The sequence below is a fragment of the Ambystoma mexicanum genome, chromosome 11 (assembly GCF_040938575.1).
Source record: "Ambystoma mexicanum isolate Mex_15411 chromosome 11, UKY_AmexF1_1, whole genome shotgun sequence".
Taxonomy (NCBI): domain Eukaryota; kingdom Metazoa; phylum Chordata; class Amphibia; order Caudata; family Ambystomatidae; genus Ambystoma; species Ambystoma mexicanum.
The window spans coordinates 1,007,012,851-1,007,030,007 of record NC_090934.1 but is presented as its reverse complement, the minus strand read 5'-3'; the positions used below and the strand labels follow the sequence as shown (position 1 = coordinate 1,007,030,007).

The window sequence follows — 17,157 nt, the reverse complement described above, 5'->3', positions numbered from 1 at the left end:
AAGGTTACAGAAGGTTAATTGAGTCTGTGAGAGGACTGTGTGATCACTTACTAACCCTACTTCTTTGAAGTAAACCTTTTGTGACAAAAGCCTGTTTGAGATATATATAAATCGTTTACGAGTTTGTGATAAATATAAATACCAGCAGTTGTCTTACTGCTTTTTAGATTTCTGTCAAATGAAATTTGTTTTATAATGGTGTGGAGTTAGTTTGAATGACCTGTCTACAAAATTTGAAAGTTTTCAGGAATCAGTTGGTTCACAAACCTCAATAAATTGAATTGACGGAGGGGTAATTGCCTTCACAGCTCTTTTGTTTTTAACGTGTAACCTTCCCATTGAAAGGCAATTACCAGATAAAAAAAAATATGGCAATACCCACATCCCACATACAAATACTCTGCTTTCCAACCTAAACAAAATCCCTCTCAACCTTGGCTTTCCTCTCACCTTCGCTTTATGCAAAGCTTTCTCTGCCAACTTCAACGGCAGTGGCTCAAATCTAAATCTGGACCTGATCATTCCTCTTACTTCTCCTATCATACTCTTTATGATGACTGTCTACTTTGTGCTAAACATGTCTACTTTTCTGATCTCCTTCACACTCAATCTGTCCACCCTAGGCATCTTTTTCAAACCCTTGCACGCCTTCTCTCTCCTCCCGCACCTGACCACTCTTTTAACTCTACTGTGTCCGCTCTTGACTTGCCCATTTCCTCTCATCAAAGATTCTCTCTCTTGGTCAAAATATTGAAGCCTCCCTTCCTTTAGGCTCATCACCTCCCTCATTTCCTATTCCTTCTGTTTCTAACTCTCACTTCGCTCCCATTTCTAACACTGATGTTCTTCTACTTAACAAAGCCCATCCTACTGCTACTCCTACTGATCCAATTCCCTCGGTTCTCATACCTAAGGTCTATCCTCTTCTAATACCTTATCTTGTCTCTTGCTTTAACACCTACCTCTCGACGTCTGTCTTTCCTGGCTCCTTTAAACATGCAACTATCATTCCCATCTTTAAAAAACCCACAGCAAATCCCCTGATCATCTCCAATTTCTGCCCTATCTCTCTTTTATCCTATCTCTCTAAGCTCCTCGAGCGTCTTGTGTATTCTCAGATCTCATCTTTTGTCACTGATCTCTCTCTTCTTCCTCAATTTCAATCTGGCTTCCGTCCTCTCCCCTTTTCTGAAGCTGCCCTGATTTCTGTCCTCAATTCCCTTCTCTCAGCTTGATATTCTTAACACAATTCCTTTCTCATTCTTCTTGATTTATCTGCTGCATTTGACACCATGGATCACTCTTTGCTTTTTGCTTCACTTTCCTCTTTTGGTCTTAAGCGTTCTGTTCCATCTTGGTTTAGATCTTATCTTTCTAACCTCCTCTGTTTCATGGGCAGGTAAAACCTCTACATCCTCTCCTCTTGACGATGGGGTACCCCAAGAGTCAGTTATAGGCCCTTTCCTCTTCTCATTGTACACCTCACAACTCGCGGCTATTATGTCCTCCTTTGGTCTTTCCCATAACTTCTACACAGATGATACTCAGCTTTTCTATCTTTCTCTTCCTTTACTCCCGAAATTCACTGTACCCTCACAGCCTGTCTCACCGCAATTACATCTTGGATGTCTTCTCACTTTCTCACTTTTAATGCAGATAAAGGTTCTGTTCTTCCCTGCCAACACTCTTCCCCGCCCATCCTCCACCCCCGCTTATATCCTTCCCTCACTCTAATCTTCCAATCTCTACTACTGCTCGTAATCTTGGTCTCCACTTTGATTCCAATCTTTCCATCTCTCATCACATTTCTCTCACCTCCTGTTCATGTCGTTTTCACCTTCATAATATCCGTAAAGCTCGCCCTTTCCAGGCATCTAAACTTCTAATTTCCTCACTGATCTTCTCTCGGCTCTTTTATTGTTACACTACTCTCTTTGTCTTTAGTGGGGCAAGAGCAGAGCTTGGAATACCAGTCTTTAACTCTTCTATTCGTTTACTTTCTTTTCTTCGCTATCAAGACTCTACTTCCTTCTCTGTTGCTACACTTGGTTGGCTTCACTTCCATTCTCATGTCAAATTTCACTTTCTTTGCCTTGTCTTAAAATCCCTCCATGGGCGTGCACCTGTCTACCTCTCTGTGCTTCTGTCTTTCTATACACCGACCCGTCCTCTTCGGTCTTCCTCTCTCTTTAGACTTGTGGTTCCTCGTCCACCATGTGCCCAGTCTCGCTTTCACTCTTTTCAACTTCTTGATCCTCTCATCTGGAATGCTCTTCCACTCTCCGTAATCTATTACTGTTTACTCTCTCTTTCGTGCTCCCTTGAAAACTCACCTTATTCAACATCCAGGAATGATTGCAATCTGGATTTGATGGTCTTACTGTTTAACCAGTTTTTTTTGTACCGTATTCTGTTTTAAAATGTTCAGCGCTTTGGATGAAGGTGCTTTATAAACCACAAATAAAATACAAATACAAAATACAGATGAACTTTGGTTTTGGACTTCCAGACATTGACGGCCCTTAGAAGCATCAGTTGAGGGAACAAACCCCTTGGAGTTAGGGCCAGGTAGGCATTACACCAACCCCACAAAGTATGACAATAAAGGTTTTTTAAACTGTTACATTTGAGTCTGTGTATCTCTTGATACCATGCCTGTCCCACAAGGGGTACTAAACAGGGCTGCCCTGTCTCATCCTATTGCTTGCTTTGCTCCTGGAGCAGTTTATGTCTTGTGTTAGAGAAACCAAGGATTTTAGGTGTATTCCCTTTGGGGGGAATAACATAAGATCATGGCTTTCACCGATAACATGCTGTTGGCTCTCATAGACCTACTACATTCCCTGAGTACAGAGGGAGCTAACAGTTTTTCAGTATCATGTCAGAAAGTCAACCAAAAAAATCAGAAATTCTTAATTTAAATCTCAGAGGCCCGGATATCCATGTAGCAAAGGCAGAAACACCTTTTGCATGGGCATCCAAGGGAATATGTTATCTGGCAGTTACATTTGCGAATAAACTATGGACATTCTGTGAGGCGAATCTCCCTCAGCTCTTACGAACTGTTAAAAAGGACCCACCTTATGATTTCATGGCTGTGACGTATGGCGACCATCAAGATGTTGATTCTTTCTAAGCTTCTGTACCATTTCCAGGCCCTTCCTATACCAATCCCAAATGCCTTTTGTAAAGAGCTGAAGAAGATAGCCAGTTCCTTCTTTTGGGGGGCACTTGCTCTTGAAGCTTTGTTTCTTCTTTCATCACTGTTCACTGTTTTGTTAGCTTCCACTTTCAATAATCAACACACGCTTCCCAGTGCACCCTCCTGCTAGGAAGCTCTGTTTAAAGTCCTTTTGCATGAGCCACCATAACTTTCAAAGTACACTCTCCTGCTAGGAAACTTGTGTACACGGTTTCAGCTCTTTTGACCAAAACCTTTGATGCTTTGGTTGTCAGTATTTCCTTATATATATATAGGTTCACTGTTCTCAATCTTTCACGTCTTCCCATATTGAGCAATATGCTAAACTCTTGACAATGCTCTCTTGACTCTTAGCATTGCTTATCCCAAACATTCACGTATGGTTGATTTGTTTTTCCATCTCAGCTTCCTCCAATTCTCTTTATTGGTATTAATCTTTTCTCTGGCTTCATCAGTTCATTACTTGCTTGTTGCACTTATTCGGTATTTGTTTCAAATGTACTTAAATGAGGGAGTTCACGTAATTACAGTTTCTTTCCTTTAGCCGCCTGCCATATATTGTAAACCTCCCCAATGAAACCCGTGTTGGTACGCCCCAGTACTTTCAGCGCTCCTGGAAAGAATCGCTGGAGTTGCTTGACGTGTCCGACGATTGGTGTGGGGCTGCAACTCGTGTCGCGTCTCTTGGAGGCATTCTCCATCCTGCCGGACATCCCACGGCTCCTCAGACAGTTCCCTCTCGCCTGCCAGTCTCGCTGATGCACCTTACTGCTTCTGTGACACCACCATCCTCTGCTACGCTACCGATAGCTCGGCTGTGCTTCTCCAGCTTTTCCCCCGTCTCTCCAGCTGCTTTTCCGGTTCAGACGGAAGCTCCAGCTTTCCTCTACAGAGCTCTCTTGCATCAGACTGCTTTCCACCTGGCTTGCTCTGCGTCCCTCTCCAGCTTCTCTGGACTTCTCACAGCATTTCCACATGACTGCACTTGCATACAAGTCCCTCTCCTTCACGTTCCTCTCATGGCTCCCTGCACTGGATTTTATATATCCCGCCAGCTGGAATAGATCCTTGACAACTAGACTGCACAGAGTGAGTTCTGCAGTCTGTTGTCAGTCTTTGTTGCATCTTCCTCGTCCCAGTACCAGAGTGGTGTTCGTGTATGTAATGTATGACTCTAGCAGGTCTCTTCCTCGTCCCAGTACCAAAGTTGTGTTGAATGGGAGCCAAGTCATGACGAAGATAGGGAAGGGACTGGGAACAACCTATAAAAGCCTGGGGGATGTTGGATTCATCAGAAAAGGGAAATTGGGAATACCGGGTCTCATCCAAGGGTGTCTCACCCACAATCCCTAAGTCTCCTCCACCCAGGTGTTCTGCCCTCGCATATCCACTGCAGGGTCAGGATCCGATAATGACAGCCTTTCCCTGGCCACCTAGGAGGAGGATATGTTGGGGAAAGAAGTGAGGACGCCCTCAGATTCCTCACAGGTGTAAAAGACCCAGAGTTTCCCATCTAGTCCTGATGGCCCTGAGAAACAAATGTGGATTCGCTTTCCCAAGCTTCAGGTTATATGATGATATTGCGCAAATTAGGGTCATTAGGGAATGGTTTGCAACAGACATGACGGAGACATAGGGGTTCATTAGAAGTTTCCCGGTATCCCACTGGTAATTCCGGTGCGATACTGGGAAACTGACCTACCGTTGCCTGATATCCCGGTATTACCGGGATATTACAGATGCCGGCAGCGGCAGTCATTCCCCATTCCATGGAGTCCTAAGACTCCATGAGGGGAATTGCCGGTATTTTGCCAGTGGTGGCCTGATTTACCTCCAGCTCTTGGCTGGATGTAGGTTAAGTCAAACCCCCCCAGGCAAACATGGAGTATGCCGGTCCGGAAACGTGCTTGTATACAGAAATGCCAAAACAGTTTTTCTGGACTGACATACGCCTAATGAGGGCATGGACTAGAATGGACAGAGCAGTAGTTGGCAGACCTCTAGAATAAGTCCTATGGATTCCTGAGACAGACAGTGAATATGGCCTGCAGTGTTATGGCACGGCTGGTGGGGGTGGTTTGGTATAGACTGGTCAAGAGATATGGCAGCTGCTCATTTCACTCACAGTTCACACCGCTATTCCAGAATCCACAGTTTACCCCTAGTTTAGAGGGGTTAGAGTTTGCCGCATGGTGAGAGGCAGATATCAAAAGACTTGGGGATAGGTGCAAAGTGTCCAATGTTAGGTCATTTAAAGACTGCAAGCAATCCTTTCAACTCACAGAAAAAGAGTGTTTCAGATACTATCTATTAGGTCAGTGGGTAATGGGCATACACATGATAATAATGGTGACAAGGCAATTTACCCCCTTTGAGAAGTATCTCTTATCACAATCAGGCAGCAGGAATCGTATTTCCTCACTTTATAAATTGGTTGTGGAAGGGGCACCGTTAGTGGATCGTCCATACGTCAGTAAGTGGGGAACTTTAATAGATAAAACCATTTCACAACAACAATAGGAATGGATGTGGAGAAATATCCCCCAAAAAAGCCAACACATCCAGATTAGGGAGGCACAGTGCAAAATGATGCTTCAATGGCATTATATGCCTACTAAAATACACACAATGTTTCCACAAACTTCACCAAACTGTTGAGGGGATGTAACACACAGGGAGATTGGTTGCATATTTGGTGGTCTTGCCCTAAGCTACAGGCCTTCTGGGACATGGTAAAGAGTAATCTTAAGAGAATACTTTTATGTTCCTTTACAAAACTCTCTTCTGTTCTCCCTACTTGGGATGCAGGATCCAGAAGCTATTCGATTTTCTAAAGCGAAGGCTAAGACGATTGCGATATTGTTAGCAGCCGCTTGGCTATTGGTTGCGGAATGGTTGAAATCTGAAGTGGGTACCATCTGAACATGACTGGATAAGGAAGATTTGGGATTTTGTCACCCTTGAATGGGTAACATATTCGCTGTTGTTGCATCATGCAGGGTTCCGGATGGATTGGGAAGTGGTCCTATGGTTTCTGAAAGATGACTACATTATTCCTGTATGCCTGCAAAGACTAAAATTACTGCACAATGGTTAACTGGTTGTGAATGCCTTTGGGTAACATGTATCACACAGTGTGCAGGGACTTTGTTTTCCGAAGGGTGGTGGGGGGGGGGCAGGTCATGTAAGTAAGGTCAAAAAGTGTATTTCAACTGGTGTTTTTGCATGAGACTCTACTTATAAAAGCAATATAAAAATAAGTTTAAAAAAATAAATCAATGAAGATCCCCATGTTGGAGTACTTGGATTACACGTAAATATCTTTTCCTTCTTACTTCAGTATGTATTTATGGTAGGAAGGTATTTCATATAATGTGTGTACAGGGCTAGAGATGCAAGGGTCCATTAGGGTTGTAACAACACCAGAGCCACTGACTGGGATTATTCTACCCAGAACTCTCCCTGAAGCCTTTGTTGACATGCCACAAAGTAGACCTTCTTCAGAGACTTTACCACCACCACACCCAATGAGAGTATAAGAAGACTGGTGAGGGATAAGGGGAGTTGGTCATTGGCATGTGTGGTTCATTGGCATTTGATGGTTCTGCTACAGTGCTGAAGATGCACCAAATGTGCAAAGTGCTGTCTACCTTAACTACCTTCTGTGCTGACCCCCTTCCTGAACCTGTAAACTGATACTCTTGCCAAGCCTTCGCACTGCCCACTTCTTGAGCCTGTCTGCTGACACCTTTCTTAAGCCTGTGTGCTGTCCCTCTTCTGAGCCTGCATGTCCCTTATGTGAGTCTAAGTGCAAACTCCTTATCGAGCATGTTCTCTATACCGTTCCTGTGTGCTAACCCCGAGCCTGTATGCTGACCCTTCCTGAGCCATCATAGTACCCCCTTGAGCCATGTGCTGTCCCCATATCCTGTGCAGTGTTTTGCTGACCCATCCCAAGCCTATTAAGATTGGCCGCCTTCAGCCACTGTGCACTGCTGCTTTTCTTAGTCCTGTGCTCCTTCCACCTCCTCCCAATGACATACCTGCGGGTCCATTGTAAAATGCCAACTAAAACCTCTGTTCCCCCTCTTTCTACGAATGAACAGAGAGATTGGCAGTAATAAGATGAGAAAATGTTATTTCCTTTCTCCAGCATTGGTTCTTTCATAGAATCACAAGCTTTGAATAATCAATCGACATCCGGCAAGGACGCATCTTTTCCCCTGGTGTGGGGTATTAAAGCCCAAGCATATGAAACTATAAAAGATACCAATGCTGAGGAACTTTCATTGTTATTGTGGAAGACACCTTTCCTTTATACACCTTAAGTGTGGAGGGTGGGGGGTTGGATGCGATTGCCAGCCTGTTAAAAGGATTTGTCTCAAGCCTGTGGAAAGTACTGAAACTAAGTATAGTAAAGAGCTTCCAACAAGCAACGGCACAGCATACAAAGCACTTCTGATTATGCACACGTACCCTAAGACTTCATGTATTTCAAAAGTAGCCATCTCATACCTCTCAGAGACCCACAGCCTCTCCTCGCGCCTTCCACTGCCTCATAGTCTCTGGTGTGGATCTACACAAGGTCAGATGGCCTTTTCCTACCAGCCTTTTTCTACTCACCTTCAATAGCCTGACTTATATAATTGCTTGCTCTCCTAGTATTAATGGTTTTGATTGGTGGGTTTTGAAATGCAGTCTTGTGTGTCCAATTTATGATCTTGTGTACTCCTTTTAAAACATACTTGAAGCCACTCATCTCTCCTCTCCCCATTTTCATTTGTCTAGTGCTCAGCAACTTGTGGCAGTGGATTGAAAAGACGCCCCGTTTACTGCAAAAACAACACCGGAGCTGCATGCAATGTTTCTGAGAGACCAGAGTCGGAGACCACGTGCAGCTTACCACAATGTCCAAAACGACCCTTGACCCCCAGGCCAGACTGGCTGGGCAGTGGAGCATCCAGCCGTGAAATTTTCAATGAGATTGACCATGTCCCTGAACGCCCAATACCAAAGGGCATTCCAAACGGTCCCAAACACCATGGCGAGAATGCCATCCCTGAAGATGGCTTCATGTCGGTACATAATAAAAAGAATGGGGGGCGAAGTAACAGCAATATCTTTGTGGATGACTTTTACTATGATTACAACTTCATTAACTTTCATGAGGATCTGTCCTATGACCCACCTGCCGAGAAAAACAGGGTCAGTACTGAGAGTTATGAACCTACAGTGAAGACTGAGGCGGACCCTGTTCTTGTGAACCTCAAAAAGGAACATACTTCAACTCCTCCCACTACATCAAACAAAACTAGTGATGCCATTGGCATGATGGGTGCCAATCGGACCAACCTGGAAATGCAAAGCAAGGAAAGTGCCTTATTCACGACTGAAAAAGATGGTGTAAGCATCTTCAAAGCTACCTCCCCCATGCCCTACCTCAAAGGCTCAGAAGAGGGCTCTGACAAGGAGCTTTCTGAGGATTTTCCACTGTTTGGTGAAAATAACTCCCTGTTAAACGGCTCTGAAAGGTCAGCCAGTAAAGAACTCCAAGGCACCCAGAGGATCCCAGAAGTATTTAACAAGCACACGGAAGCTACAGCTACACTTCCATATGTGTCACATCCCACAGTGCTTCCACCCGTTGATAAGAGCAACACAGGAAGTGATGTGTACCTAGGAGAAACCAAGGAGGAGGATCTGGAGAGGGTTGGGCATAAGAGTAACGTCGGCATCCATGAAACGGTTCCTGATTCTCAAGACAATAATGGTACCAACCAATCAATCAATGCTACCGCTGGTGGTAGTTCCTTCAAGAATGACTCTTCTCGCTGGCTGGAAGAGGAGCAAGAACACAAAGTCACATTTGACCAAGCCTTTCAGACCGCACAACCTGAGCTTTTTCTTCCTCCAACTTCACACCCACAAGGTGGAGCTAAACTATCCACTGTACAATATTCAGAACATCTCCCAGCAGAAGGCACTGATGCAACTGAGCGTGTCCTGACTGAGAGTGGAGGTGACCAGGACAATTCTCACAGGCAGATTCCTGATGTCTCAGTGGCTGCCACAAGCCTCCCACCCATTGCATCAACTGCTTTCTCCAGACACCAGACCCCATTTCCTGGCAGTAGATCTTCACTGTCACGGAATGCAATCAATCACAACTCTGCAGGTCCACGTGCAGATTCTTCCTCTGATTGGAGCAACTTTGCACAGACACTAGCCCCGACGTTAAAGACTTCACCTTCATACACTTCTCAGATTGTTACCACCACCTGGACAGACTCTAATGAGGTACAAATCAGTTATCATTTGGAAGACATCCCACTGCCAAGGAATGCTTCTGATTTGAAAAACAATGAGATAAGCCATGATTTGCTACCAGGTAATGGCTCCCCTAAAACGTCCACCAATGTCGAGCCCCATATACCATGGCCAATGACAGCTGACACTCTGAAAGAGGAAGGTACAGGACTCTCATCACCAGCTCCCACAGCTGGAAGAAAGCCTCCCACAAATAAAGCCCAATGGGAAGTCGGAAACTGGACAAAGGCAAGTCTGTCAGCAGTGTTTGTTTACATCTAACTGTCTATATGTGAGTGTGCAAATGTATGTGCATGTACACTTTGGTGCATCAGTTGCACCCTGTCAGCAGTCACGGTACAGCATTCACTTAGGTACTAAATAAGGGACGCTATTTGCTTCATGACCTTTGGGCAGATCAGCCGTAAGTGTCTCTTCTGATAAAGAAAAAGATGTTTTTTGTGATTGTTAGCATGGAGTGTTTTATTGGACGATTGGAAGATGCATTGACTTATGGTGGGTCTATTCCCATGTTGCTAGCACTGATCTCTCATCTCTTTTGCTTCTTCTGTTGTAGTGCTCTACCACCTGTGGCTTGGGTGCAATATGGCGGACAGTGAAGTGCACCACTGGGAAGGACAGTCACTGTGATGTTGCCAACAAGCCTGTGCCAGCTCGGCGATGCTACCTGAGACCTTGTTCTTTCTGGCGTGTTGGAAACTGGACCAAGGCAAGCGCTGACATCTCATTGAATACATATCTCATAAGCTAGCGACAGACTCTGCTTAACACACACCTGCTGTCTAGAGTGCACTTTTGTACACCTGAGGTGGAACAGAAAGTTGTCTCTTAAATATTTTTGGGGAAATATGTTTCTTTATTTGTGATGAGAATGGAGAACACTTCAAAAACATTGTAAGTTATTGTCATGTTTCAACATAGTGTAAATGCTGTGACAAATTCCCTTCCCTGACCTTGGTAATAGAGGTAGGGTAGTCAAACTCCCCACCCCACCTTTATCGCCGCTCTATGGTAGGAGGCAGTCACACGGGTATTCAGTCCTTTTCTAACCCTGCTGATGGACAGTAAGCCTGAGCTGACAGTCCCAAAACGTCTCACCCACCCATTAACTCTGCAGCATGAGTATGACACAAAACACTGGCCCCCACCCCACCCCTGCTGACAGGCTGGACCATGGATGGGGCAGTGCCTGGTGCCTGAATATTCCCATCACCATATCTTCACTTATTTCTGACAAGAGCAGGGAGAGGGGGCTGCCCATGACACTTAAAGAAACTCCTTCCCAGAAGGTGGAGGCTTTCAGAGAGCCCTTCAAATTCCCTAGCCTGGCCCATAACTCCAGTGCAGTAAGGGAAGTCTCTCTCTTCAGCAAAACAAAGTTACAGCACTTCACAATCCCTGAAGTGCGAGGAAATAAATGTCTTCTCCTTTTGCACGGGTGTCAGGGGAATGAGTTTGCATTATGATGCATACTTATGCGCGCTGTGGTAGTCCCACGGTTCCAAAGTAGCGTATTCACAATGTGAAAGTGATTCCAGTGGAACATGCCAACAAGGAAATAACCTTGCATCATTCTTGATGTGTCATGGGAGTTGCAAACTTGCAAGTTTCCCGGGATGAAAGAGAATTAAGTGCAGCGATCAGCCTCCATTGCTTACTGTAGTCGCTTTTGAGAGCTGTGCATAGGACAGAGTTTCATCCACCCATGGCTGCTGGGTCATTCTTAGTGTGTGATGAACGCTGCACCTCTTGTCTACTCTCTCTCTTCTCAATAGGTCCTAAAGCTTCCATCTTCCTTAATCAAGCCCTCAGTTATCTCTCTCTTCCCTAAACAGAGCCCAATGTCCTTGTCCATGTCTCGCTGTGTTAGTATGTCTTTATACCTCGTCATTTCTGGGAATAAAGGGCTCACTTGTGGATTATAGGGGTAAAGGGCATGTTGCTGTATGTCTGTATAATTTGGGGCAAAGTGTCAGACATTTGGGATAGTTTTGAAAGTATGGCTGTCCATGACAGATGCAGTTTAACACCTTATTTCACTCACATGACACCTTCTTTTTTTCAGTGCTCCAAGAACTGTGGTGGAGGGACAATGCTGCGCGAAGTGACCTGTGTAGATACTCGAGATGAGCGGCTTCTTCGTCCCTTCCACTGCCAGGCGATGCTATTCAAACCTCCCTCGCAGACCACCTGCCAGCCCAAGCCCTGTATGGACTGGTACACCTCATCCTGGAGGGAGGTGAGCCATACTTTAGTCACACTGTATTTATACTTCAAATTCTGGTCAATGCCTAGATATGTGCAGCAGTCCCACAGATAAACTGCAGTACCCAGAAAAACCACAGTTAGGCTAATTGCACTGCAAATTATCTGTGTAATAACTATGTCCATACAATTTACATTCTAAATATAGTGTACAATGCCGATCTACACCACAGTCACACTGTACAGCAGTTAGGAGTTACAGACACAAAAAACTCTCCAGTACCCAGCAAAACTGAAACTGCACTGTTCTGCAGCACGCTTTTTGTTGAGCGGTTATAGTTTCTAGTGTCATAATCGTCAGAAAGTCACATTATATCAAATTCATTTCATAAGAACATTTTAAACTTTGATGATAGAGACAGAGCACTACTGGCTAAAGTGCTGAATAAAGTGCTATTATATACTACGTGTAGACCCAATATAGGGTCAGTGCCGGAAAGTGGGAACCAAGAGGAAAGAACTTGCGCCGAGTGAAGGGGATCGGCGAAAGGCTGGCACTCCTAATCCCACCCACCACTCTACTTCATAAATAAACATGAATAATGTGCAGTATAATATTCATAGTTTCATACATAGCCAACCATGCATACCAAATACACATTCTATTTAAAAACATTGCATCAATGGTGCAAAAAAAGGAAAAGAATAAAAGAACACGTGGCAAATAACCAATCTGTCAAAAAGTAGGGTGCAAATAGTCTAGATAGACTAGATATGGGCTCATCTTCCTGGAGAGGTTGTTCTTTTCAATACTATTCCTCATTTGGTAGAGGAAGAGGACAAGTCGCACAGAAAGCTAAAAGAAATTTCCCTCGTGGTGGACGAGGAAGAGTTGCGAAATCAGCCTCAGAAGCAACATCTTTGCCCTCAGACGCTCCTGCAGCCGCCTCCAAATCACTCTGAGACCTTGTCACACAAGAGCCCGGTGGGAGGCAGATTCTCTCAGCATCTGAATGAATGGCAGGGCATTACGTCAGATGCTTGAGCACTGGAAACAGTAGCTCAAGGTTACTGTCTTCCCTCCTAAAAAGTCCTTAGAACCATCCACCAGGAACCAACTCTGTCAAAATTCCCGATCCGCTCCTGTTGCAGGACATCCTAACCCTGCTAGAAGAAGGTGCAATAGAACATGTACCTGTAGCAGAGAGGAACAAGGGCTGGTATTCCCCTTACTTTCTCATTCCAAACAAGGACGGAGGATTGAGACCGATCTTGGATTTAAGGAATTTGAACAAGTTCCCCAGGAAGGACAAGTTCAAGATGGTAACCCTTTCTCAGATCCTTCAGGCTCTCCAACTGCAAGGTTGGTTGGGATCATTGGACCTTCAGGATGCTTACTTTCATGTGCCAATCCATATGAAGCACAAAAAGTACCTGAGGTTTGTGGTTGGAGGTTCTCACTATCAGTTTCGAGTTCTGCATTTGGGCTGACTTCCGCCCTGAGGGTTTTCACCAAACTGATGGCGGTTGTGGCAGCGAGTCTCAGGAGAGGAGGGATTCATGTCTACCGCTACCTGGACGATTGATTGATCAGGGTGCGTTCCCCCGAACAAGCTCAGGAACATCTCTCAATCACCTGCCACTCCCTACACAGACTGGGCTTCTCCCTCAATTACAAGAAGTCTCATATGATACCATTCCAAAGACTCCAGTTTATTGGAGCAGTCCTGGATACTAACTCGGGGAAAGCCTCGCCTCCCGAGGTGTGAGCTCATCACATTATGCAGATGGTAACAAAGTTCCAGAATGCCCAGCACCTGCCGGCCTTCGATTTTCTGCGGTTGCTCGGTCTCATGGCATCCTGCATTTTTCTGGTGCCAGAGGCGCGATTGAGGATGAGATCCCTTCAATGGGCCCTCAGGACTCAGTGGTCCCAATTCTCAGGGAATATGTCTGATCTTCTGCAAGTTACGAGCACAGTTGCCCAGGACCTTCCATGGTGGGCTTGCAATAACAATATCCTCAAAGGAGAATCTTTTTGGCAGCCATGGCTTAAGATAACACATCAACCTTTTGGAGCTGAGGGCAATCAGACGAGCGCTGAAGGCCTTCCTGCCCTCTGTACGGGGAAGAAATGTCCTGATAATGACGGACAACACAGTGGCCATGTACTATCTCAACAAGAGAGTAGGTTCAGGGTCACTACCACTGTGCCGAGAGGCAATGCAGCTCTGGTTCTGGGCAATACAAGAAGGAATCTTTCTGTCGGCGGTTCACCTAGCCGGAGAGCAGAACACAGCTGCGGACACTCTGAGCAGGCAGATCACAGTCTCCCACGAGTGGGAACTAGCTCAGGAAGACCTTCAAGAGATCTTCACCCTTTGGGGAACCCCTCAGGTGGATCTGTTCGCGATTGGTGCCAACTGGAAGTGCGAACTGTACTGCTCAAGGGAATTTCCGCCGAGAGGAGCTCTAGGAGACAGGTTTGTGGTGGACTGGGAGTTTCCACTTCTCTACACGTTTCCTCCAGTCCCCATGAATCCTCACGTAATCAGGAGGTTGAGAAAGTTCGGGAAAACCATGATCCTAATTGCCCTGGATTGGTCAAGGAGGATGTGGTACCCAGACCTTCTGGACAGGTCCATCTGCACTCCAATACGTCTTCCACAAAGAGAGGATCTTCTCTCGGAAGAGGAAGCTTGGGTTCTCCATCCAGAGGTCAAGACACTAAACCTTCACGCATGGTTTCTGAGAGGTTGAGATATAAGGATTGGGACCTCGCGGGCGACATAATAGAGATTTTGCTTTCAGCCAGAAGGCAGCAACTAAATCCTTGTACCTGAGTCGTTGGAATAAATTCAGTAACTGGTGCAGGGATAAGAATGTGGACCCTTTTCAATGTGGCACTCCTATGGTGCTTTCTTTTCTGCTACATTTGACCAATCTGGGGCTCCAGGTTGGAACAATAAAGGGATACCTGGCAGCGCTTTCCATTTTTAAGCGCTCCTCAGAAGATGTTTCCTATTTCAAGATTCCATTGATTATCCAATTTTTGAAAGGGCTCACCAACGTGTACCCTCCAGTACCATTTCATATCCCTGCTTGGGATTTGAATCTTGTGTTGAAATTCCTAACTTGTATACCTTTTGAGCCTCTACTTTCCTGTCCTTTAATGCTTTTAACACTTAAAACTGGCGTTCTTGTGGCTTTAACATCAGCCCGCAGGGTTAGTAAGTTACAGGCTCTCTCATGCAAACCTCTGTATCAATCACCCTACAACCAGTCTGAGTATGTTTATAATAATAAATAAATAAAATACATGTTTATACAAGCAAAAGGAGGTCCCAGAAATAGTGAATACTCAACGTTTAAGCTCTAATGCCTGGACATCCGCAACTTGACGGAAAGTGACTAAACACATCAGTCTTACCAACTTAGCTGACAACCGTTTCAAAGAAAACCTAGCGTTTTAAGGCAATTTCTCAAAAAAGGTAAGCTTCAGATTAATGTCCCAGAGCCTAGAATACTGTGCTGAAGGGGGAGTACCCATCTGCACGACCTTTAGTAGTATAAAGACTAATGAATGCTCTCCCATCGGGAAACCATCCACCAGTTCATGAGACTTGGAAATGGCAGAGCGGCTGTCATGAGCACTGCTCCCGAGAAGCCAAGTCAAGCCCAGCATCCCCAGAAGCAGGCTCACGACCCTCGTCCCCGGCTCCAGCAAACCCCTATTGGGGCCCTCTGGCGCCAGGCTCATAAGGAACCTCAGTCCCGGCGCCAGGGGCGCCGGGCTCATAATTCTTGCAAAGGTGCTTGGGTGGACTTACCTGTAGCAGACCATGCTGCATACTCACCTTTGCAAATGCTGGCAGGATGAAGTCCCCAGCCTTCTGCTGGGAGGAACTATTCCCTGAACTGGGACTACTTTCTTACCTGGGTGGGGCTGGTGCCACTCCTTAGCTCTGGAACACAGGAACTCTTTTACCAGGGCGAGGCTGAGGAAAAAGACACCCAATCACTCCAACACTATTTAAACCACACCCGATTGGGAAAACGTGCTTCGCGTTATTCTGCATCTGCAGCAGGACGCTCACCGAGTCAGCTCCAGCATTCCAGTGAAATCTCTAGCCTCAGCTCAGCAACCTGTGGAAGGAAGACACGAGAACTATACTTACCATCCAGGAATCCAGACACCGGCAGAACCTGCAAAGAAACATAAGGTTAGCAAGTTGCAACACGTTCGCAGCTGCGCTCGCCTACCTGATCCATCTGTGCTATCACGGATTCTTCGCGGCCTTCTCTTCAGCAGCCTAACGGCACCTGTAAAGACAAAGAACATTGTTAAGTAGGAATCGGGTGAAGGCGGCCGCATTTACTTTTCTTACCTGCTTTTGTGCGCGTATTACGGTCTCTTCAACCGCAGCAGCCCGGCACCTGAAAACAAGAAAAGACATTATTTAAGTGCCATTAAAGACTGCAAGAAAGCCTAACACTTAGGTGTTTCCCCACGTGCATCTGCGACTGGGAAAACGCCTGCAAGGTCCCGACACCTGCAAATAAGAAAAGAACATTGTTAGAGGTGCTATAATAAGGTCACAGATCATTATACTCACGTACTTCGCACGTGCAACGGCAACGGACGAACAACGCCCGCAACATCTCAAGACCTGAAAACAGAAAACAGGGGACATTATTGAGGTGTCATTGAAATTCCCATACCTACGTACAACCGCACGTGTCGCGCTCTCAGTGAACACGCCCTCAGCATCCAGGCACCTGAAAAAGACAATGCAAAGACTTCATTAAAGGTGCCCATCTGTTCAAGACTATAAACTCTTTATACCTACTGGCATCCGCTCGTGCAGTAACGGCGGCATCACCTTTTGGCATCTCAGCACCTGTGCCACTTCTAAGGCCACAAAAGACTTTGAGGACCTCCAGTGACGTAACTGGAACCCACGCACCCCTGCATAAGTCGCAGGATGGAGAGCCCAGCATTTATACGCCTAAGGTGAGAGCTCACCAGGACATTGGGCTTTCGGAGAGTTGGCGATTAGGGAGGAGGAAGTCCAGCCAAACGGTCATTAACCCTTTTTTCTTCCGCCTGCAGAAACCTTACCCTGCAAGCCAGACGGTCAATAAGAGGAAGCCCGGTCCAGAGAGTCATCCGAGCTCTACGCTTCTCAATTGAAGAGAGTATAACAGTTCAGCCGGGACCAGCGCCTCTGTGGGAATCAGGTGAGCGTTACAGCGGCAGAGGTTAACCGTTCCGGTGAGAGAGGGAAGCATGAATGGAACGTCCATTGTAGTTCCAGGATTAGTGGATACCAGGCCTGGGCAAGCTTTAAGGGCATGACCAGTACCAGACATGCCCCTTGTGTCTGGACCTGAAGAAGGACCTGGAGATCAGAGAAAAGGGG

The 17,157-nt window shown here is 45.8% G+C and overlaps 1 protein-coding gene across 1 annotated transcript in view; it reads left to right on the top strand.

Annotated features, from left to right (window-relative positions):
* The window catches only part of ADAMTS7 (ADAM metallopeptidase with thrombospondin type 1 motif 7), a 752,931-nt gene that overhangs the window by 643,300 nt on the left and 92,474 nt on the right, over positions 1 to 17,157 (top strand). The window contains exons 19-21 of the mRNA XM_069624204.1: positions 7,991 to 9,757; positions 10,086 to 10,238; positions 11,595 to 11,768. Of these exons, the coding sequence (XP_069480305.1) occupies positions 7,991 to 9,757; positions 10,086 to 10,238; positions 11,595 to 11,768 (2,094 nt within the window). The remainder of the gene's footprint in view (positions 1 to 7,990; positions 9,758 to 10,085; positions 10,239 to 11,594; positions 11,769 to 17,157) is intronic.